At 47.6% G+C, this 22,988-nt stretch overlaps 9 protein-coding genes across 9 annotated transcripts; 4 read left to right on the plus strand and 5 right to left on the minus strand.

The window, feature by feature from the left end:
* Positions 1-620: 620 nt before the first annotated feature.
* On the minus strand, positions 621-2,223 carry N7500_008182 (uncharacterized protein; the record flags this gene model as incomplete). The annotated part of the gene is made up of 3 exons (XM_056679326.1): positions 621-663; positions 718-1,102; positions 1,170-2,223. The coding sequence occupies 3 exons, from the start codon at positions 2,221-2,223 to the stop codon at positions 621-623; spliced, it is 1,482 nt and encodes a 493-aa protein (XP_056529698.1).
* Positions 2,224-4,721: 2,498 nt separating this feature from the next.
* On the plus strand, positions 4,722-5,454 carry N7500_008183 (uncharacterized protein; the record flags this gene model as incomplete). The annotated part of the gene is made up of 2 exons (XM_056679327.1): positions 4,722-4,889; positions 4,951-5,454. 2 exons carry the CDS (start codon positions 4,722-4,724, stop codon positions 5,452-5,454), a joined length of 672 nt encoding a protein of 223 aa, XP_056529699.1.
* Positions 5,455-5,703: 249 nt separating this feature from the next.
* N7500_008184 (glutamyl-tRNA(Gln) amidotransferase subunit PET112) lies at positions 5,704-7,629 on the plus strand (the record flags this gene model as incomplete). The annotated part of the gene is made up of 3 exons (XM_056679328.1): positions 5,704-6,001; positions 6,056-6,132; positions 6,190-7,629. 3 exons carry the CDS (start codon positions 5,704-5,706, stop codon positions 7,627-7,629), a joined length of 1,815 nt encoding a protein of 604 aa, XP_056529700.1.
* Positions 7,630-8,183: 554 nt separating this feature from the next.
* N7500_008185 (arginase) lies at positions 8,184-9,281 on the plus strand (the record flags this gene model as incomplete). The annotated part of the gene is made up of 3 exons (XM_056679329.1): positions 8,184-8,270; positions 8,332-8,915; positions 8,978-9,281. 3 exons carry the CDS (start codon positions 8,184-8,186, stop codon positions 9,279-9,281), a joined length of 975 nt encoding a protein of 324 aa, XP_056529701.1.
* A 548-nt stretch (positions 9,282-9,829) lies between these two features.
* N7500_008186 (uncharacterized protein) lies at positions 9,830-10,541 on the plus strand (the record flags this gene model as incomplete). Its single annotated transcript, XM_056679330.1, has 3 exons — positions 9,830-9,987; positions 10,108-10,382; positions 10,438-10,541. The coding sequence occupies 3 exons, from the start codon at positions 9,830-9,832 to the stop codon at positions 10,539-10,541; spliced, it is 537 nt and encodes a 178-aa protein (XP_056529702.1).
* Positions 10,542-10,881: 340 nt separating this feature from the next.
* On the minus strand, positions 10,882-13,442 carry fcpA (protein-serine/threonine phosphatase; the record flags this gene model as incomplete). Its single annotated transcript, XM_056679331.1, has 3 exons — positions 10,882-12,994; positions 13,053-13,139; positions 13,195-13,442. 3 exons carry the CDS (start codon positions 13,440-13,442, stop codon positions 10,882-10,884), a joined length of 2,448 nt encoding a protein of 815 aa, XP_056529703.1.
* Positions 13,443-14,767: 1,325 nt separating this feature from the next.
* N7500_008188 (uncharacterized protein) lies at positions 14,768-16,131 on the minus strand (the record flags this gene model as incomplete). The annotated part of the gene is made up of 4 exons (XM_056679332.1): positions 14,768-15,056; positions 15,113-15,767; positions 15,823-15,973; positions 16,027-16,131. 4 exons carry the CDS (start codon positions 16,129-16,131, stop codon positions 14,768-14,770), a joined length of 1,200 nt encoding a protein of 399 aa, XP_056529704.1.
* A 1,708-nt stretch (positions 16,132-17,839) lies between these two features.
* Positions 17,840-19,506, minus strand: N7500_008189 (ankyrin repeat domain-containing protein; the record flags this gene model as incomplete). Its single annotated transcript, XM_056679333.1, is given in 2 exon segments — positions 17,840-19,478; positions 19,493-19,506. 2 exon segments carry the CDS (start codon positions 19,504-19,506, stop codon positions 17,840-17,842), a joined length of 1,653 nt encoding a protein of 550 aa, XP_056529705.1.
* A 1,562-nt stretch (positions 19,507-21,068) lies between these two features.
* N7500_008190 (kinase-like domain-containing protein) lies at positions 21,069-21,974 on the minus strand (the record flags this gene model as incomplete). The annotated part of the gene is made up of 1 exon (XM_056679334.1): positions 21,069-21,974. The coding sequence occupies one exon, from the start codon at positions 21,972-21,974 to the stop codon at positions 21,069-21,071; it is 906 nt and encodes a 301-aa protein (XP_056529706.1).
* Positions 21,975-22,988: the final 1,014 nt, after the last annotated feature.

Here is a 22,988-nt window from a genome sequence, read left to right on the forward strand (position 1 = left end):
AACCTCTTGATCCCTGGTTTGTATGATTCTTCTTTATTTGGTGTTGTATTATGGACTAAGCGATTGGCGTGGATGGTTTTTTTTCAAGACAGGTCGGCCCAGGTGTAAGGCTGCCATCGCGATACAGCTAAGTCTTGCTTAGAGAATTACTTGTTTTTCGCTTCCGGTGCAATTTAATCGATATGCTGCATTATAAGTACATCTGCTTTCCGATGTAGTGATTCGACCATCGAGGTATTGAGAAGAGCATGCAAAGCGTTCCTAAAATCATTCCTCATAAATAATACATTGCTCAATAAGATCCCTGATACAAAAAGCACCCATCCTGCTATATTATTTCCCAGTCCACTGTATATCCTGCCCAATGCTCATCCCATAGTCCATTCCAAATATGCCAGGCCCTAGATAGTCGTCTATCTGCCCTATCCAATTATTGAAGCAATCGCCCGAAAAATGAACGCCGTCTCTTTCTTCTTGCCCAGTAGTGAGCACCATCTCCAACCTTCCCTTGACACAAGACATAGAGGGCTCATCGCCATCAAAACAAAAGAAAAACAAAGGGAATTCGTAAGTCGTAAGGCTTGATGCAGTATGCAAGTTGAGGGAATAGAAGATCGAAGCTATGGAATGAACATGGCTGCCAAAGTCATGAAACCGAAGTATCTATCAAGAAGAGTCAGTCTCAAATGCAGTCACACAGAATCGAAGAAATCATACATCGTAGCACAGCGCCATCCATCCCTCGAGTCGACCAGGGTATCTATACCAGCCGAATAATTCGCAGCGATAGCGGCCGCGGCGCCGCCAACGACTGTCACAACGACAAGGCGACCGGAAAACTCCGCAATCAGGCTGAACGCCAATAATGGCAGTAGGAGCGCACCAGATGCGATGATAATGGCGATGTAGACGGGTGCTGCGGCGGCAGAAGCAGCTAGTCGCGGAGTGAGGGAGACTAAATCCGCGTTGTGGGTAAGAAACCGTGTCTCGACCCCAGCGACGGGCTTGTTCTCTCTCATCCAGTTGCGATAGCCCGTGATATCCTGTTCCGAGGCGCGCGGGAGCGTCTTTAGGACTTTGCTGTAGGCGCTGAGGGCGTTATCTGGGGTTGCTGGTCAGCTGGGTTTTTTTGTGGGTAGCGATATGGAAAGAGCAAGGAATGGGCTTACTGTATTGTTCAGTCTTCTGGATCAAAGTACTCATCAGATCCATGCGACGATAATGCAAGGATGAGTATGCTTGGGATTGGGCGTCCCGGCGTCGTGAGGCCGGTAGAGGCTTTGTGCCTTCCTGGTCGGCTGCGCTGACTCGATACATTTCATCATACTCGTCTAGCGCGTGGAGGTCTTCTTCCATCTGAGAGATCTCGTCTTGGAGGTGGAGCAGAACGCGGTGGTTGATTGTCTCGAAGCGTCGGTATAGCGGAGGGAAGCTTCCGCTCTCTTGTGAGGCGGAATTGGTTAAGTGCGAAGCTAGAAGGCCGTACCCACGTGGCTCCAGTGTTGCATTGGAGTCTCGTCTCCTTGTCGGCGTGGTGCGGTGAATACTATCTTCTGGACTTCTTGGCGGAGAGGGTGGTAGTGGCGGTCTATGGACAGCACTATTTTCTCTTGGTGGGCCATGGTAGGTGTGTGGCTGGGACAATTCTAGTTGGCCTTTTTCTGGAGAGATGCTTGCAGTCGAGATGGGGCTCGGCTTTGTGGTGGTTTGTCTCTTCCGGGTTACCAACTGATTGCCTGTAGAAGGTGTGGGGGTTGATGCGGGCTTTCGTAGTTCACGTGGACTTTTGGATACCACTGGAGATGATTGAGCAACTTTCTTCGGGGCTGTGTTTCCTCCTGAGACCAACGCTCCGTGCGGCTCAGTATTTGCTCGTGGCTTGGAAGACTGGATCGTGGTGGTGGTTTGTATAGGGCGCGGAGGCTCTGGCTCCTCGTCGGAGTCCGACTCCGATGAGGATGAGGATGACGATGATGAGTCTGAAGACGATTCGTCATCCTCTTCTAAGAATTCAAACACATTAGGCGCCTTCTTCGGCTCTGCGGGTTTCTGCTCTGGGGCGGCAGGCGCATTTAGGGCTGAGCCATTGGCCTGTGAAGGTACACTGTTTTCGACAGTCTTAGGGATCACGACAGGACCAGCCTGTGTGCTTGTAGCGTTGGAAACCAACGAGTATGTCCTCTTTCGTCCATCCTTTTTTGGCTTTCTAGTTTGGAACGGCATGATCGGAGAGGTTCGGAGTCAACACCCGGTTCATACCTCTTCAAATCAAATGTCAAATCAGGACATGCCCAGAAGGAAGGAAAACAAAACGTGAAACATGAAATCGTGCGGTGGAATTAGGAGTATAGGGACCCGAGGCATAGCCCAGGGATGGAATTCCAGGTCTCAGATCGACTGTCAAAGGTGCGGAATCCAGGGACCAAAGCGAAAGATAGTATATTTCCAATTTCCCCGCGAATTCCTTTGGACATTCTTCATGAAGGGAATATGAAACCCTTAGACTGTCAGATGTGTCATTATAGAGGAAGATGTCAGCCCCCAATCGAAAGACCCAAAGTTGGAAATAGGTCGTCAGCTGGTGAAAACGAGCCCAACGTGTTATGCCTGTCGAAATAGAGACGTGCAATTCGTCACACAAGGTAGTTCGGGACAATCTGAAGCAAATTAGAAGCGCCGGCTTTATTTAGATCGACCAATGATGGTGGTGCAAGGAGGTTCCCTGTACCCTTCATAGGGCGCCTCCTACACTTGGAAGAACTCGATAAATAGGAAAATGGTGAATTACCATGAACATTCTGAACCGGCCAAGTGGGACAAATCAGGCCTCGTCATAATTATCATATACCAGTATGCATGTGTGTCTGAAGTGAGAAATATGTACATGCAGTTATGCGCTGGTTGATCCTTGCATCTGGCGGTCTATGGCGGTCTAGCGAAGCGGGGGAATGTGATGCAGCACTGTGAGCGCTCTGTCTGACGCCACTTATCTACCATATTTCATGCATAAAGGTCAAGAATGTATTGATTGGGAGTATCTGCGAGTATCATTTGAGTATAGTTGAGTGTAGTTGGGTGTAAGGAGTACAATAAAGTAGGGTTGAAATACAAGATGGGAGGATGATAGGATCATTCGATACTCTATATATATAGAGAAGATTCATACAATGTAATTTTAGACATTGATTAGCACTGGGTTTAGAACACTTTCCAATACTTCGATGTCATACATATTCCATACAGTATACATTGTATGCATCCTCGTGGGCTACACACTACATATTGCAGCTATATCATGTTTGGAGGCTTCCGTACCTGATCCGCCTTTATAAGGCGTCGCCAGCCTATTTTATTTCACGATCTATATTTCTCATAGTTTCTCTAGATTGAGAAAAAAAAACCCTCAAGGTCATGACTATGTGTTTATGCATTTTTATCTGCAGTTGTCATACAAAAAAAACCTAATGTAAACCTGCTATCCGATGCCCGCACGATTATACTAATCGCGAGCTTCCAATAAGACAATCAACCAGGCAAGCAGGCCCCTTATCCTTGCCCCGTTGCTTCCAGTGATTATTACCAGTTACTACTTCGGACCTACAAGGACATAAATGAAGCCCATCTGGCCCCCAGACCAGGGTCGCGCAGGCGATGTACTACCTAAATAGTATGGAGGTATGTATATTGATGTGCAGCCCTAGTGATTAGGATCATTGGGGGCTTAGCCTAGTATTCTGATATCTCTAATAGTATTTGACGACATGGCTTTATCATAAAATTGGGAAGAACATGCTTACACTGTTGTAAAACTGCTAGCTTGGCTTAGTAGTCATGTCGTTGGTCCCTCTAATCACGAGCAGAGAGAGACCGGGCATAGATATGTCCCCTCGACCTATTTATAGGACTGGAATGGTAACAAGATATTGCTAAAAAGACGATTCGTATGCGGCCCTCTACTCGAACTATTTTCCGTCTGATTATCGATTTTCTCGAACTCCAGGCCCAAGGTAGATGATGTATTGGATATCCTTTTCAGTTCAAGTAGAGAGGGCGTGTCACGAGAGGAAGCTACCATATTTAGAAGAGACAGTCAAGCTCTCGATATCTCTGTACACGTGAGATAATTACCCTTGGATTTTTAACCCATGCCTAGCAAGGAGAGTGAGCGATCAAGATCGATTTTCCCTCATCTATTCAGCACAACTTTGGACATTATCCTCTTGGACGAGGTCAACCATTGGCTGATCCGTACTTTCTTCGTAGATCCTGTTCATAGTTGACGATAATAGACTGGGGGTCAGCTGCAGTCACCAATTGAGTGTAGATGTGATATTTGACCATAGTGAGCCAGTGTCAGGCTACGCCAATTGTGAAGTGTAGATCGATCTCAAATCTAAAGGTGGAAACTGATAGTTTCCAAATTGCGGTGAACCAGAGACCCAACAGTGAGAGACAGTGAGTGAATAGATTGTAGATTTATTGTCCGGCAATCAAGTGGTAGGAAGCATAACCGACTTTGAAAAGTACTGTACCGCGCTCATTCTCTGTGATTGGGGATGGGATTCAGGTTCGAAGAAATGTACCGATGTATCAGAAAAACACAGCGTCCCGTAATCAATCACAACCCAAGCCCCTGCCCTCACCATCCCTCGTTTATCGCCCGACACTTCATTGTAAATGCGATGCAAACAACACTCACTGCAGATCGGCAGCCGTCCAAGATGCCCAAACCACAGCAATGTCCACGACCGGATCGCCTGCCCCATGACTTCACATCGCGGCGATCTCTTGACGCGAGAAAATGGACGGTCGTCCAGACGTCTCGCGGACGGTCTGTTAAGCAATCTTCAAGTCTAGGCACAAGATACGAAAATTGGATGGTTTGCGAGGTTGGTCACCTGTCGCATTATGATCTATCTCAATTAGTCAATCCTGATGATGTTCTTCTAGTTCGACCCCGATAGTTTTGCCGCGCTACGCCGTGAATACTCTGTCCTATCCATTATCTCTCGGATTACCTCCCCAATCGGTCACCCTCGTATCATCAGGGCCGATTTCAAGTCTGGTGTTCTCGTGGTCAGCTCGCCGAAGGTCTTCTGGAGACCACTTTGGCAGCGTGTGAAGGAGCCGGTCCTCGATCTCGATTCATTACTTCAGATGAAGCGCGAATTGGTTGACTATATCCGGTTATTGTACGCCCAAGGTGTCGAGTATAAAGTCAAGCCGAATAGGCTGTTTCCTATCAGAAAATCGGCCGGTGGCTGGCTACTGTACTTGGGAGGGTGGGTGGATACGGATTTCTGCTCGACACCAGATCGAATCCAATCAAATGAGTGGAAGGGACAAGAGGAGGAGCAGTTGAAAGAAGTAGAGCGAATGTTCACTGAATACAGTGCTCGTGTGAATGAAAGGGATAAAGCGAAGTGCAATGCGGTCAACCACAACTACAAATGAGGACCTCGAGGAACAGTTTCAATGATTAATGAATTAATGACTAGGGCACAAATAAAGAACCTTTGAACTTGATACAAACCATCCGTATTTTCTAAATATTGTGTTCGATGAAATTATGCTGTTTGATATGTAGTCCCTTGAGGTCCCTCGAGACTGAAGTCCAATGATCTGCAGATCGCCAAGTCCCCCGAGCTCCCGCAAATTCACGTCTTTCAAGATTCAACACTCTCACGCGAGTCCAATCTCTCTATGCTTCGGTCATGGATTGGCAGCGGTACACTCCGCTCTCTTTGCGCTCGACGCTTGACTCGGTCGTCCCTTGCATTACCCAAAGCCCCATTCTCCTCCGCACCAAACCGCTATCTCCAACCGCCGGCCTCCGCAGATCGCGTTCCTCTTCGCAAACAACTCAAGCAGGAAGCTAAAGCGCTTCGGTCACACAAAAGACAACGCAAGGAAACGGCGGAAGCTTCCAAGGAAGAATGGGAATTGACGGTGGGCGTGGAGATCCACGCGCAATTGGATACAGAGACCAAACTATTTTCTCGTTAGTACGCTTTTACCTCGGAATCTACGAGTCATCTTCTCATACTGTAAATAGGGGCAGCAACGTCGACAAGCGATACTCCCAATTCCAACGTTGCCTTATTCGATCTGGCGTTTCCGGGTAGCCAACCGGTTAGTGTTATGATGTGCAAAACACTGTGAACTAGGGCCAGGACTGATCTGAGACAGGAATTCCAAATTGCAACACTGCTACCAGCTCTCCGCGCTGCCATTGCGCTGAATTGTGAGGTTCAACCAGTCAGCCGCTTTGATCGAAAACATTACTTCTACCAGGATCAACCGGCGGGGTATCAAATCACACAATATTATGGTAAGCCCTTGTTCCTCCTCAAACGTGAACTATACTTACCAGCTTTAGAACCATTTGCCCGAAATGGCTATGTTGATCTATTCGATTACGATGGAATCGCCCCGGAAGACGGTGAACGGGTCCGTATTGACATCAAACAACTCCAGTTGGAGCAGGATACCGCAAAATCCCAGGAATATCCGCCCTCGACACAACTTCTCGATTTTAACCGTGTGTCCCATCCTCTTATCGAAATCATCACTATGCCGCAAATCCACACTCCAGCAACGGCCGCGGCATGCGTTCGGAAACTACAAGCCATTGTGCAGTCGTGTGGTGCTGTGACTACGGGAATGGAGATGGGCGGTCTTCGTGCAGACGTCAACGTCTCGGTCCGACGCCGAGGCGAAGGACCCGGGCAACATCAGTACGACGGTATCAGTGGACTAGGTCAGCGCACCGAAATCAAGAACCTCAGCAGTTTCAAGGCGGTAGAGGATGCCATCATTGCCGAGAAGAACCGTCAAATCGAGGTGCTCGAGAGCGGCGGTGTCATCGAAGGAGAGACACGTGGATGGACCATCGGCAGTACTGAAACTCGCAGACTTCGTGGGAAAGAGGGCTCAGTCGACTATCGCTACATGCCTGACCCTGATATTCCACCGCTGGTCATTGGAGAGGACCTGCTCTCTAGTCTGAGGGACTCTATTCCAACAGCCCCAGATGCACTTCTCACACTGCTCGTCGGATCCGAGTTTAGTCTCCCAATCGAAGATGCCAAACCACTCATCGAGCTGGACAACGGAGCCCGCCTCGAGTATTACCACGATGTGGTGGATATCCTTCGCACTCTACAAGTAGACCAAGACGACAAAACACGTTCCAGTCTCGCACGAGTGGCAAGCAACTGGGTTCTGCACGAACTAGGTGGTCTTTTAGCCAAAGCAGACCGGCCATGGGACCCGGAGATCGTCCCAGCCCGATCCTTGGCCCATCTCCTCGACCATCTGCAGCGAAAACTCATCACTGGCCCCACAGCCAAACAGGTGCTGGCCACCATTTTTGACGGGGACCATCGACCAGTGCCGCAACTACTAGAGGAGGAGAATCTTCTACTGCGGCCGTTGTCGCGGGAGGAATACATAGCGTTAGCAGAGTCGGTCATTGCCTTGAACCCGCAGATGGTTGAGCAGATCCGAAGCAAGAATCAGCTCGGTAAATTGGGCTGGTTCGTGGGACAAATGATGCGGACTGGTGAAAAGGGTCGAGTAGAGGCGCCTAAAGCAGAGGAGATTCTCCGCGAGTTAATTCTGGGATAGCTTGTATAGTATAGTCTAAAATGTATTCTACGGCATCAATGATACCCTCTTTTCACGATTGTGGCCAAGATTGCCATTCGATGATTTTCCATGACCTCTCCCGGACCTCCGATACCACCTCATGCTGGATCAAAGCCCGGAAATGAATTACAGAAATTGCCGGTCTGTCCTCCACTGTGACAGGTCAAGGTCAAATCTTGGTGGGACACCGAATGGCCCTAAAGGGGGAGCTCTCCTCAACCTGTACTTAACGGAAGTGATGGAGATCCGGCGGAGTCACTTTGATCGCTAAAAGCAGTTTTTAGCGACTTCGCGGGCATTGCGCAAGGAATGAAAGCACCGCCCCGGTTGAACTCGGGGCCATGGGAAAGATAGTTTGAGACAATTATGAGATATTTAAAAGGACGCGTTATCCTGTATTTCTCTTAGAACATCATCTTGACCTTTTGTGTTTATCTTATCTTGATCTTAGATAGCTCGACACCTGAACAGCTCTCTCTCTCTCTCTCTCTTCCTTTCAAAAAGACCCAGGACAATTCCTTGCATCACACACAATGACGCAGCCTTCAACCATTACTTCAAGGTTCCTTTCACACCCTAACCAGCTCGGTGTTGTTGCCGTTGGTTTCAATGGCGGCCAGGTAAGACATCCCTGTGGAGCTGAAAGCTATAGATCACGAATCACACTAACACCCCTAATAGTGTAAGAAAGGCGTCGAAGCGGCCCCAATGGCCCTCATCGAGTCAGGGCTTCTAACTCAACTCAGCGAAGATCTTGACTACGAAGTCCATCACGACAACACAGTCCACTACTACGAGAACGATATCCCCGCCGAGGACCCCGACCACCGAGGCATGAAGAAGCCACGAGCCGTCAGCGCCGTGACCGAAAAGCTCAGCTCCCAAATCTACAACTATGCCAAGGACGGAAAGTTCGTCCTCACCCTCGGCGGCGATCACTCTATCGCTATCGGCACCGTCTCCGGCACAGCCAAGGCAATCCGCGAGCGACTGGGTCGCGAAATGGCCGTCATCTGGGTCGACGCGCATGCCGATATCAATATCCCCGAAACAAGTGGCAGTGGAAACATCCACGGTATGCCTATGGCGTTCCTGACCCGGCTGGCCCGGGAGGAGAAGAAAGATATCTTTGGCTGGATGCAAGATGAGCATATTGTGAGCACGCAGAAACTGGTCTATATCGGGTTGCGCGATGTCGATCGTGGGGAGAAGAAGATCTTGCGGGAGAATGGTATCAAGGCATTCAGTATGCATGATATTGACCGGTATGTGTTTCTCTTTCCGATTTCACTAAGTGTGGTGGTGCTCATGCTAATTTCTCCTATAGTCATGGTATCGGTCGGGTTGTCGAAATGGCTCTCGCTCACATCGGAAACGACACTCCCATCCACTTGTCGTTCGATGTCGATGCGCTGGATCCTCAGTGGGCACCTAGTACTGGCACCCCCGTCCGTGGTGGGCTAACACTGCGTGAAGGAGATTTCATCTGTGAAGCTGTGCATGAGACGGGAAATCTGATTGCGATGGACTTGGTCGAGGTGAACCCTAGTCTGGAGTCTGGGGGCGCATCGGAGACCATTCGAGCGGGATGTTCGCTAGTACGCAGTGCATTGGGTGATACTCTTCTATAAAGTTAAGGAGCTAAGGGATAGAGAATATTAAAAGAGACATGGAGTGTTTCAGTCCAAAGTCGATCAAATCAATGCGCAGTCAGATTGAGAGACACTAAATCCCCTGCCACCTCAATTTCCAGAACTCCCCTCCCCCGGCCTTTTGTTTTTTTTTGTGCTTTTTCCCTTACCTTTTTTCTTTCTTTTCTCCGTACGAAGTATTGGCATTTGCAATTTAGGATATTTTTGCGCAATTGTAAATATCCACGTCGCACCGACTTCTCCCAGGGCCTCCAGCGCTCAAGTGCGCCCAATGCGCTGTCCCAACGAAGCATAGGATTCTACCAATCCCTTCAGATTTGACTCACGATTTGGTCCCATCCCAATTCGATCCCAAACCCACCACAAGATAGGGCCGCCAAGTCTCCGTTGGGTATACAACAGTATAAAGCGAGCTCCACACCACACCCGCAAGCGCTATCACCCATCGCAATCAAACACAATCCAGCACAATCCAGCACAGTCCAACACAAATCTCCGACCCTCGAGTACATCCTACAAGCAATCCAATGGCAGTCCGCAAGCGTCAAGTGCGCCGTCGCTACCACTGGCCCGAACTCCAACTCAACATCTGGATCATGGTTGTGTTATCATGCTCAGCGACGTGTCTAGGAATCTTCGGGTGGTTTATGGCCGTGCAAACACAAATGCATCTTGGGACACCATGGTAAGTGGCTATAATTACATCTATGTCTATGATGTGGGTTAGGGTGCATTGGCATAACCCCCACATTCTCATGGCAAATGTGTATACAAGATAGGATTGTGATATACTAACGATAACCAGGCTCTTCCCTTACATGGTTGTCTGCAGCGCTCTGGGCGTGTGCTTCATATTCCTCATTCTGGTCCTTGCATCGCGGCACTTCCTCTTACCGGGGATTATCATTATCGGCAGCTTTATTCTCCTCGTGCTGTGGCTGACGGGTCTGATTGAGACTTCGCTGCAGCTGTATGGTGTTGTCGGGAACGTGAATGATAATTGCAAGATCTATGTGGAGGACAACAAGTCTTGGGGGAATAATATTAATACTTTGGCTTGGTTGACGCAAAGTACTATTTGTGAGTTTTGATTTGATCTCCGTCTCTTCTATTTACTGGTTACTGACTTTGATAGGCAATTGTTGGAAGACTGCCTTCGCGCTTGAACTTGTGAATACTATTTTCTATCTTTGGATGATGATTATGTCGTGGCAGGTGAATCGGGATGTTTATGATTGATGTTTTGTTGTGATACCACTTTTTGTTTGCATCTATGGCGTTGAAAGCGATGTAGCGTTGATATTTACGAGATTTGATCCTGTATTTATACTTATCTGTTATTTCATCCGAAGCAGAGATACTAGCAGACGAGTACTTCATGGATAGTATATCGAATTGAATTGTACAAATAGCGATTCTCAGATAAACACACAAATTCCTGAGAACTACAAGAAAATCCAAGACACAAGGCCCTAGATGTGACAAAGAATCAAATGGACCTAATTAACGCCGTCGCTGTGCCAAGAGCGCATTGCAACCGCACACAAAGAGAATCTGAAACGAAAGCACATAAAGTGCTTTATCCCTTCTCAGCTGCAGTATCTGCTTCTGCTTGGGGGTCATAACCTCCACCCTCAAATGCAGCAAGCATCTCCCGTTCTAGCTCGTCGTCGTCATCATCTGGGTCAGGATAGTCGGCCTTTGGTCCGCTGGTTCCTGCTGTTTCGGCTTCAGACACTCCTTCCACAACTGGTGTTTTGGGAAGATCTGGAGAAACCTGGTCACTGCCAGAGGCAGGAGCCGAGGTGATTTCTCGCAGCTTGGTGTTGCGCTCGTAGGAGCGTTTGATTCGTTGGGAGAGCCGAGAGCCTTCTTTGTCATTGTCGTCCCCATCGTCATCTCCAGACTCTTCTTCGTCAGTACCACTTTCGGTTTCTTCGTTGCGTTTACGTTTTTTGCCTCCTGTGGATGGTTCGTCTAGTAAGGACTCAGTGTCACTTTCACTTTCGTCGTCGCTGCCCAGGAAGTCCTTCAGTTCATCGTGCACAGCGGCTTGCTCGTCGGCATCATACCCGACCGGCGATGTCTCATCCAGACCAGATGACTTGAAAATGTCTTCGGCATCATCTTCTTGTGTCCATTGGGACCCTGTCATATCCTCGTCTGTGGACGAAAGCATGGAGGCTTCAAGTTCAAGTTCACTTGGAGTCAGGGGTTCGCCTCGGTCGTCTGGGTGAAGCGGGAGAAGGTAGGGTTCTTCGTCCACATGTCTCCATTGTACCAACGAGTCGACAAGCCATTGTGTCGTCACAATCTTGATGTTGGGATAGCGAGTGGCTTCTCTCACCTTGGCAGTGCGATTGCGCCCAGCCACCAGATGAGTCGTGCGGGCATTTACCCGTGACGAGATCGTCACACCAAAGCTCTTTGCCCACAGAGAGATATCTGCATTTTGGAAGTCTATGCCCAGAGGAAGAACACCTGAAAATACCAAAACTACCCCACCAAGGATACGCCTTTTGATCTGTGGCATGATATCCTTGACATCGGGAACCAATTTGAGATCCACATCTTTATCTCTCGAGTGAACCTTCTCGCCCCTTAGAGCTGCCACCCGACCTCCAAGAGCGAGAGTCCGCCTCTTGTCATACTCATCATAGAATTGGAGATGTACTTGTTCGAGTCGGTTTTGCAGCTGGAAGAGTTCTTGATCGTGATCCTCAAGTAGGTGATGACGATGTTTCGCGGGTTCCTGGGTTTCTTCGACACTTGCTGACGCATTACCGGTTCCACCGGTTTGATCCTCTGCCTCCAATTCCTTTTGCTTCTGCAATAAGGGCCGATCCTCCACTTGATGCAATATTGTTTCTTCTTGTGCATCAGCCTGTTCCTGGAGGAGTCGTGGGCTGTCTCCGCCCATAGTCACCAGCTGCTCTAATGCTGAGACCTCAGTTCCCTCTTGCGTTTTACCGTTGACATGATGTTCCTTGGTCTTTTCTGGTGCCTTTGCTTCGGTCTGAGGCTTATTCGCTCCAATATCTTCCTTCTTCGGAAGGAAACTTGAATTGATGTCACCAATTCCGACGAAGAAGTCATAAGGCGAGACTTTAATAAGATTGGGACTCCACCGCCAGATATCACCACGATCGTCAATAATTACCACCATCTTTGTGTCCACTGGGAACAGCCGTTGCAAGTCCTTGACCGTCAAACTTCCGCTCTCGTCACGACTAAGAATTCGGTCTCCGAACAGTTTGCGGGTGGGGTCAATGATATCAACAATATGCTGGGCATAAGCACGAGTACCCATGGTGTAGATGTGCAACTCATAAATTTCAGCCACATTCTGCAGGAATTCCTCCAATCCTGGCCGTAACTTGATGTAGTACCAACACCCGCGCATCCCAGGACCATCGTCAATCAATTGAAATTGTCGCACGTCCTTCACAGCGTCGTAGTTTGGATTGTGCTTGTCTTCTCTCCATTCCCCCACTGTGGGATCAACAGTGGCATGGATGATGGTTTGATCAAGATCCACCACCAGGGTCAAACGCCTCGATGCAAGTAGTCGGCGCTTCGCATCTTCTTCGACTCTGGTTGCTTCCCGTTCGCTGACCGTGAGCGTGACATTGTCATGAGCCATGGAGATTGGAGCGCGCATAGAATCTGTGATTTCGGTATTGTACGAAGATCTGCTCGCAAGGCAGACGGTTAGCAAAGCTCATCTCCCGCTAATAGGCTTATACATACTCAGTCATGTCCTTCCCACACTCGGCGCAAAGTCCTCCAAACTGTATTTCGTGCGCGCAAGGCTCATCAATTTCGACAATATTGACCCTAGTCACAGATTAGATAACATCCGACGTGAAACAACAAGAATCGATGTTCTTACGGTTCATCAATAACATCATCCTTTTTGATTTTCCATTTAACGATCTCTCCATCAACAGTCGATTCAAATCTAGTCGGGTACCTACGCTTCACCTCGACGATGTTCCCCAGTCCATCACCCTCGGTGACAGTTGTCTCATAGGCATACCAAAACAAAGCTTCATCTTTCTCAACCGTGTCGCCTGGATTTTTAAGTAACGAAGTCACAGTAATTGGGTAATGTAGACTGGGGGGTAAACGGAGAAGCATTGTTGCTCTTCCTTCGCTCCCAGGCGATGAAATGCACTAATGCTCAGTTCCTGTCCTAGCGTTCTCCCAAAATATATTCTGTGTCCTTGGTTTGTTGACGGCGCGCGTCAAGGACGTGTGGGCGGACGTGTGGGTCGAATGGGGTGATCGCGTGCGATTCCGGCTACGACGCCATCACCGACACGCAACGCGTGTAGAACTGAATGATATCGGGTTTTGGTGGTGGTTTTTTCTGCCTATGACTAGTGGCCCAGGCTAGGTCGGTAGAATCAGTAGGTGTGAGTGGTGGTTTAGGCAGCGCAATGAGAAATCGCCACTACAAGGCGCAAATGGGAAAAGAAATCCGTGCGCCTAGCACGACCTGGCGCGGAGATAAGATGCAAGTCTCACACCAGGCGGGGAAGTTTGCTTGAGTTTGAGAGGAAGGAGAAGGTTGAAAGGGGATTGCGGGCTGTGATCAAAGAAAAGGGAAGCTCATTGAAGTTGTGCGGGGACTCACTCGATCTGGGTTGAGAGCTACTTCCGCTTATGTCATACCGGTACTTACCTAGGTAACTAGGTAGAAACCGGTATCTTTTCTCTCTGATTGACGTTAGATCTATTTCAGTCCAAGTCAGAATTTATACACGGAAAAGTCGCTTGCACAGAGTATGCTTTCCTGTCTTTTTCTGCAATCTACCTATAGGACTGGAAAGGAAATATTGAAGATATCTAAAAAGGATATCTAAGACCGTTGAAATGAAAAAGACCCGTAAGACATCATACGGCCGTTATGCGGCCGTCTACTCTTGTATCTTATTTTTATGAATGGCCTGATATAATGGCTTGATCCAAGACTCTTTCAGTACTATCTTATTTCGCTTAGTGACATTTCACGGGATTGGAATGTATTAGAAACTTGACTGTAGATTGATGCTGGGGTACACGGTGTACATGCACCTTAAATAGCATAAGCTCAGCCAATTGCCACTCAAGTCCTTACATCGGGGAATCTGCCGAGGGATGCAGTTCAATATACGGAGCAGTATGGTCACGACTTAGACAGAACGGTAGGTTGATTCAATAAAGGGTCAAATGTAATAACTAGATCTTAACCATAAAAATATCAATTCGTAGTACCAATGAATGACAAGCCTCACGATGGGGCTGTGCCAGCAAAAAAAAAACAAAAACCCTAATCAACATGCCACTGGCAATGGACGAATGAAGTGTGCTATGAAACCATACGTAAAACCCAGAAGCCACATGTATATACGAAGCAATCTCTTGGCGTCACCTGGTTCTTCGATATTCACAGCTCACCGGGCCATCGAGCATTAGGGGATTTATTTAGCCTTGGCCAGACCGACGGCGTTGTTACCGACATCATAGACACTGTACCAGCGGCGCAGGAAGGCATCACCCAAAATAGCCAGGGGACCCACGGGCTCGGGGAAGTCCATGCCCATGAAGCTGCTGATGCATGAGCCCTGGACCTCCAGGATGTAGTCGTGGGGACCAATGGTGAACTTGTGGCCACCCAGGGTGAAGGTGAGGTCGGGCAACGAGTCACGCTTGTCGCAATCGACACTGTACTGACCAGTGAAGCCCTTAGTAGCACCGATCTCCTTGTTCCTATGGAATGGGTCAGCAAAGAACTTATCAAAAGAAACGAGAAGAGATCAACCTACAGAAGTTCAGCCATGGTGGAGGGCAGGGCAATGAGAGAGGTACCAGTGTCCAGAATGACACCGGTGTCCTCAAGTTCAGCAACGTTGTTACCAAGGGCAATGGAGTTGAGCTCGACCTCCCAGTACGCCTTACGACGGAGAGGAATCTTGATCAACTCGCCAGTGTAGTGGTTCTTGTCGATACCACCGAAAGTAGCCTCGGAGTTGTCGCCCTCCTTGTTGGCATCGCCAAGGTAGAAAGCAAACACAGGCTCATCGACGAGCTTCTGGTTGATCATGTGATAGAAGGGAGGGACCATTCCGTTCACGGAGATGGTATCATAGCCGAGGCCGAGAATACCATCAAAGCGACCGAAGGCAAAGGCCAGACCAGGCTCATTGGTAGCTTCCGCAAAGTCCTGCCCCTTGATCTTCAAGTCACCAATCTGGAGTGTGTCCTTAGACACGAAGCCGCTCAGGCTACCAGATCCATAGCGAATCTCGAACTCGGTGCCATTCTTCTCATAGGTGCTCGAAGAAGACGAGTCATACTTTGTGTGAAGGAAGCAGGCGATAGAGCTACACTGTGAAGAAGGGACCCACAAGTTGGAGCTACCAGTGTCAAGGACAACCTTGAAGGTCTGGGGAGGAGTACCGATTGAGATCTCGGAGAAGTCTGGAAAGGTCAGCATAATCTCTCAGAACCCGGGTCTTCTGGGTTGTTATCGTACACTGGGCATTCAGGAAGTTGTCAACGAGAACGTCATGACCACTAGCGGGATTCAAGGCAGTGTCGTGGAACAGGTCCTGGTGCTTCTCGGGGCGAATTCCCATGTACTTCTGGCCCAGGTTGTGCACATGAGCATCGATGTTGTGTGTGTTCTATTAATCGATTAGATTCTGGGGTATTCTCAGGCCAATATCGATGGTCATACCAATTGCTCGGACAGAGGGACCTTGTTGAGCTTAAGCTTGTGAACCTCAGCAGCAGCACTGCCCAACAGCGCCGAAGCTGTCAGGAGAGTGAATGACTTCATCATTTAAGATGAAAAAAGAAAGATGTAGATGTTTTGGTGCAAATAAGGGAATGACTTGGATGTAAGAGAGGAGAGAGGAGATAAGGGCAGATGGGGAGGAGTGGAGGCTGGAGAGACGATGACGGAACCGGGAGGGTCACACTAACCCCCTTTGGGCGATAGGCCTCATGACATGGGTCAGGCACCAGCCCTCGGGATTCCACAACATACAAGGAAGATATCTTGTTTCTCCATTTCCTTACTCGTTGGGTTACTACTCCGTGTATCTCCTCCATATTATATTCTATACGAGATCGGATCTGAACAGGGGAAGCGCTTTGGCCCTGGTGCCTGAGCATAGTTCGCGCCATTGACGGAATGGTCGGACTGGTCGGAAAACACCCTCCCGTGTACCTGGCAGCTCCATAATTCTTCATGTGGCAAGAGACTACCCATGGACGCTCATTATGTTATTGGTCTACAGGAAGGTTTCATGTCCTGCTGTAATACGCCATGGAGGTTTAGAGGTGTACGGAGTAAGTCGGGGTGACGGGCGAAAAGACCACGATTGAGCGTGGTCTTTTCACCCAGCGCTCGCGTTGGAGCATTAAATACAACACTAGCCAAGTTAGGTTTAGCGCCCTTGCAGGAGTAAGTATTCATCATAGATCGACGCCCTCGGCGCGTACATCATGGATAAAATATATCAAGGCAGTCTAAGTCCTCGTTCAGATATCATCCCTGGATAATTCTATATCTGCTCTGGTTCGATTTAGATATCCGTTCGGGCGGGTCGTTTCCGCCCTTCCGTATATTCATTTTTATGTAAGAGACAGGAAAGTTCATTTTTGTCACATTATAGTCTATTCTAGCCCCAAAATATACACATAGGATATGGTGCTTTAGCAGAGTGTCAATGCTGTTAAAAGTAGACCTATTCAATATCTACAGCCCAAAAATGTATGCATGACGGGCTGGCTTATCATATAGGCGACTATGAAAGATTTCACGGCTTACGAAACTGTGGTTTGAAAATTGTGGTTGACCACGGGTTTATGTTCCTTGCATAACTGTTATTTGAAGTTGACTATGCCGTTTGCAATCCTTTAATACATCGGGAATATCAAAAACCCTCCTTATGAACTTCGGCTCAATAGTCTCTACCAAGACCAGATCTAGGAACGCCTATAAAAAGGCTAAGGTAGAGGCTAAAGCAGTTAAAGTTTCCGAAGGTAAGTCTTCTTCATAATAATCGTTGATGCTAGCTCTAACCATATAATAGGTCGCTCATAGAGACTTAATAAACCAAACATATCTCAATATCATCTAGAAGCATACCATAAAGCGACTCCATATCTATATACCCTATATTTCACCTTAGTCGACAATCCATTTGTTAGCTTTTGAAACCCGATCTTAGAAAGCCAAGAGTGACAACTCTTGCCTGAGGCTGGACTGTGTTCGTCATTGCTACTTTCTTAGTGCCTGGTGCATTATTCTTTAGTATCTCCGTCTTTATAAACAGGTTTTATGCGCAATGAGATACCATTAACTATACCTTTTTATGGGCTATTCGGGTGTTTACTTTATATCTAAAGTTATTTGAAGGTCTAATACACTGGTGTTGAAAATTTTTGTAGACGCTGGAGACACGTAAAAGGCTATTGAAAGCAGGGAGTACGTACTCTATTGTTGACAGCTATGCGACTATGGACTCACGTTCCTCCAGCAATTAAACATTGATAATCTCATTCTCCTCTGCAATGTCGATCGGAGTCTTCCCTTCCCCATCTTTCGCCATAGGATCAAGTCCCTTAGACCGGAGGAGTTGAAACCAAGGCCACGCAGACCAAGATATCCCCTCAGACGACGTAAGCCCGGCAACCAAATGCAGCAAATTCTGCCCCTTCGCATTTGTCTCCTGGATATTGTACCCCGCCTTCTCAAATTGCCCAGCAACATCTTGCGCAATGGCAAAATACCGGTCATAAAAACCCTCATCACCAAATTCATCGTAGCTAACCGTGCAGAAGATCTCCAGAGCCGTCATGTCTGCCGCATTACGTGCTCTAGGGTCAACACCGTCCTTGAGAAAGCTCCGCAGAAAACGCCTTTGCCCATCACCCATTCGATCCCTTTCTCCCAGTCTACTCCCAGCCAGGTAGTGAAGCAATGTATTCCCACGCCCGTCTCTGACAGCAGTATCGGCATTTGCAGCGAGAAGGGAGTCTACCGCAGTTTCGAAATGGTAGATTGATGCCGGACTGTCTCGCGCTGGGATCATGATGGAGTTCATTCGCCAGATGGCCAGATGTAAAGGGTATGAGCCAGCCTTGTCAGGCTGATTAATAAGACTGGGGCAGGTTTTGATCAGGTGCATGAGTGTAGTATCGATAGGCGGTAGTAGACCTATCCAAGCGCAATCGATATAGGTAAACAGCAGGTGGAGGGCGTTTTTCCCGTAATTGTCAACGGCCAGTAGATCGGCTCCTTGTGAGATGAAAAACGAGAGAAATGTTGGCCCACTGCAAGCCTTAGAGTTCCTGGCTTCAAACTCCCTACATGGATTCTCTGCTTGGGGGTAAGGGTTTTCGTGGATTCCAGTGTCGTAGTTGATTGTGCTAAGACCTCCATAGACACCACTTGTCGCAGCATCTGGACCGACTCTGCTCCGACAGGCCCCAAGAAATAGCGTCCGACCCTGGGGATCTCGTCGTTTGACATGCAGCGTGTCACCCAGGAAGTCGAAGATAGGCTGGACGAACCTGCCGCCCTCGAGTAGGGTATGAATGACACTGCGCACGCCGTAATTGACAGGAAGATCCAGATACTTGATGACATCGTCGAGACTGCCTTCGAAATCGCCGATAAATTCGTCCCGACTGGGATCATATACTCCTTGCTCGAGATCGCATCGTTTACGTTCCAGTCGGAGGGCTTTTTCCATGATTCCCCTGCGGGCGAAGCTCATCCGATCAAGGTCCGTCGCCTCGTCATCTACCTCTTCGTCTCTTGTTTGCCCGGGGAAAAGGCGCACATATCGATATTTGAGGATCGGCTGCCGATAAAGCGCATATGGGTCTGCGCCATGCTGGAGCAGGGCATTCATAAGACGTGTGGCCTTGGGCTTATCGAGATAGCTGCATGAACCTTTGGACTCGCCTGTAGCTCGACGAAGGGCAGGTTGTTCTGTCTGGTCGAGATTGAACAGAGGAGGCCTGGAACTTTTGTCTTCACTGGCCCAGTCCTCGGCGACTCCTGTGAGAACCGATTCTAGGTTGTCGAATCGTGCATTTGGCTCGACGCCGGCTGCTAAGAGAGACTCGACGCGGTCGATGCGAGTTTCCCGACGGCTTCGTACAGCTCGAGAGCTGCGATATCTCACACTTCAAATAGCATTGCGATGAGGGCTACCAGTGCTATTGTTTATGGTAGGAGAATAGTCAATCAATACTGGGAGGGAACCCTTTTGCCGTGGAGCATTAAACCCGTTTCCCGTCGGAATGATTATACTGGATACTACACAGTGATCATGATGACTGTAATACCGCTAATGAGTATTGGCTCCCAGACCTCCATTTACCACCCTTTCACTTCGCGAGAAATTGTATTTAGGAGAGACCCGGAGATTGTCTGTTTACTAGGTAGTGTATCCATATCTGAAGTCCAAGCCGGCTACTTCATAGGCCCAAATCCCTCGGCATGGCGAAACAAGTGAAGATAAACTAACAGGGGCCGATCCTAGTTGTTAGTGAGGTCACAGTCACCTCAATTGCCTATTCTAGACTTGAAAAATCACGATCGCTGCTCGGCTAAGCTTTACGGCCCGCCAATCCTCGGGCTTGGCGTTGAAAGTTCTGACCGAGATGGATCGACGGGGACTACCCAGAAGAGGGCCCCTGCATGATCACCCTGAGACATGACCATACATATTGTGAGTACTGTCGAGCCGTGGGCATCGGAAATTTTCCGTCCTTCCTTTGAGAGCCTAGTTCTTATTGCCCTGCATACGGAGTACTTCGAGTCTATCCGCACCGTCTTATTCGACGGCCAGACTCCAGTGTTGAGCCGAAATTCTATGTCTCATACTCATTGATCCCTGTCTTTGTGTGATGCTGAAATGAAAGGCGCACGGGCGGATATAGTAACTAATCCGCACTTGATCACAGGAGGGTATACGCCAATGAGGTAGGAATAATTCGGTCATTGGTATTCTCAATGCAAACTTTGATGATGTGGATGTTAGTGGAGAGTGCAATTCTTCGATCAGGGAGCTCGCTCGGTGGAGCGTGGAAGCAGCGGAGGAAAGATATCCGAGAGAATGAGTAGGAAGTGTAAGGGAACCTACGGAGGATGTTGAAAGAAAGTGGACATCAGACTAGGCCCTTGAAGCTGTAGATTTATCTACTAGAAACATTGGAATATCCCAGATCCTGGAAGACTTGTGCTTTTAGTCTTTCGGTGTTCGCTTTACTTTCTCACGTTGCTTTTAACTACTCTTTTTTCCTCTTGTCATTGACATATATCAACACTCTTGTTTACAACTTCTCTTGAAATTTGCAAGATGTGGTTACCAGGGGCACTTTTGCCCTTATCCTAGCGGCTACTTCATTTGCACCTCTGGTGAATGCATTACAATCTGCTCTGAATCCTTGCCCGGTTGTCTGCGATGCTTCGTCACAGAATTGGACCGCCTACTCATCTGTAGGCCGCCTCCCAGATTGCGATTTATATAGATCTTAATATAAGTTCCTAATATCATTATAGCGAGATATTTAGTTAGCTAGTTTCTATAATTATATATCTATCGCCTATTATACTGAGTTCCTTAGTATTCCTTGCGCTATTATAGTTTCTTTATCTACACTAATAGCCTTAGTTCGATACCTAGATCTAACTTACTAGACCTATAAATTGTATATAGTTTATTATATAGTATATGGATTTGGCATCAAGAAAATCTAAGCTGATGCTAGCCTCTCAAGGGCTCCTTGGCCTTTCTCATCTAGATTAGGATATTGTTTTAGACTAATCAGGTCCTTCCAAAGGGCCCTTGCATCATCATATGCGTCACCATGTACACCCAGACGCTCTCGAAGCACCTTCTTCCATTCCGCATCCATTTTCGTGAATGCAAAAGACGCCGAGATATACTCGTACCAGACAGGAAGATAAGCAGCATACTCCCAGTCAAGTATACCAACAACTTGTCCGTTCCGAACCATGACATTGCCTAAGTTAAGGTCGCAATGGGTGAGCACAAACGGCTCACTTTTTGGAAAGCGTTTTTTCAAGTTCTCGAAGACATCTTTAGGGACATTGCTATAAGCCATAGCAAGGGCATCCCAAAGCTCCAGGTCAGAGTGAAAAGGTCCATATGGTTTCATATCCAGAAATAGTAAGCCCGGATAACAAGGGCCTTGGTCGACACTTTGCATAGCAGTTGAGGTGAAATTGAACCGAAGTTGTTTGCGAACTTGGACAACCTGATCGGCAATAGAAATTCTTTGGGGTTCTGATAAAGTCGGCCACGCTTGCTCGAGTGTTTGGCCTTGTATACGTTCGGTCAAGGTAAAGTATCGCCCATTACGATCGACCCAGTCACGTATGTGTTTTGGGGCGGGGATTTCAATGTTGGTACCGGCAGTAGATTTTGCAAGAAAGTCTAGTGTCTTGGCTTCAATTTTTGCCTTTGGGCCCTCGTCCGGGCGATCTTTCAGAATGACATCAGAACCGATTGACCAGACGCCGCGCTGGGATGCGCCGTAGAAGAGTTTCACATGGCTGGAATAGTGACACCGATTTTGCTTGGAAGCTGTCCAGCCACATGCGATACAACCACTGTCGGCATCCGATTGCTCAGCCATCGCCACATGGGTTAGAATATTGGAATTTTGAATGAAAAGTAGAATTGAGAAGGAAAATTAAAGGAGATTGAGCATAGGAAAGTTGATCAGGAAAGGAGAGGACGTATGTATTATGAAACGGAGGCTTCACCGCTGTTACGTCTTTTGGACCAATTGGAGGGTCTTTTGCTGCCGAACATTGACAGGCACCCCGTTGAGGATGGGTTTAGGGAATACTGAGCATAGGTACCTATATGTGATTTGGTTACGCTACCCACTGCTAACTTCTATACCTAGTAGTGGGTAGTGTAACCTATTTATTATATAATAATTATTATTCGAAAAATCGTTCTATTTACCTACACCTAGAACCCTTAGACCTTCTGTTCTTCTAGTACTATCATGTAAGCATAATAGTAATTGTAAGATATATCTATATATATTATGGTGTGTGAGGATAAGATATATATTTTACCGGTAGTATCTAAGTGGACCTTAGGTATATTATTTACGGTAAACTATATTATAACTCACAACATATCGCCATAAATCTAGGATATCATAACGAAGTCATTATATTATTAATGATTTTCTATGATATTCCATACTGCTAGAGCTTGTCTATATAAGGAATGGAGGATTCCTAGCTAGAAAATAATAAGTATGAATACAATTCTTACCTCTCACCTATTATTATCTACTTAAGCTAAGTATAAACCTCCCTATATCTTATATAATATTATATCCTATACGTGATCTATAAGAGCTTGAATATCGAAGATATTACCATAGCTCTAATCTATAAGTAAAGGCTACTAGTATACTATAAAGGATAAAGGCCATCTCATTCCTAATACATTCTCAGTCATTTATCTGAGCACGTCATCATATCTCTGGGGTTAAAGCGGGGGTGATTCGTAATCGATTCGGTATATAGAATATATACAAAGTAGGGTATTGGAGTATAAGAACTTAGGGATCCTTAGGATCCTGTTCTCCCCTACAAGAGTTAGTCTTATCACTTTAGACAAATAC

Source organism: Penicillium coprophilum (genome assembly GCF_028826855.1).
Source record: "Penicillium coprophilum strain IBT 35676 chromosome Unknown utg000005l_segment0_segment0, whole genome shotgun sequence".
In the NCBI taxonomy this organism is placed as follows: Eukaryota; Fungi; Ascomycota; class Eurotiomycetes; order Eurotiales; family Aspergillaceae; genus Penicillium; species Penicillium coprophilum.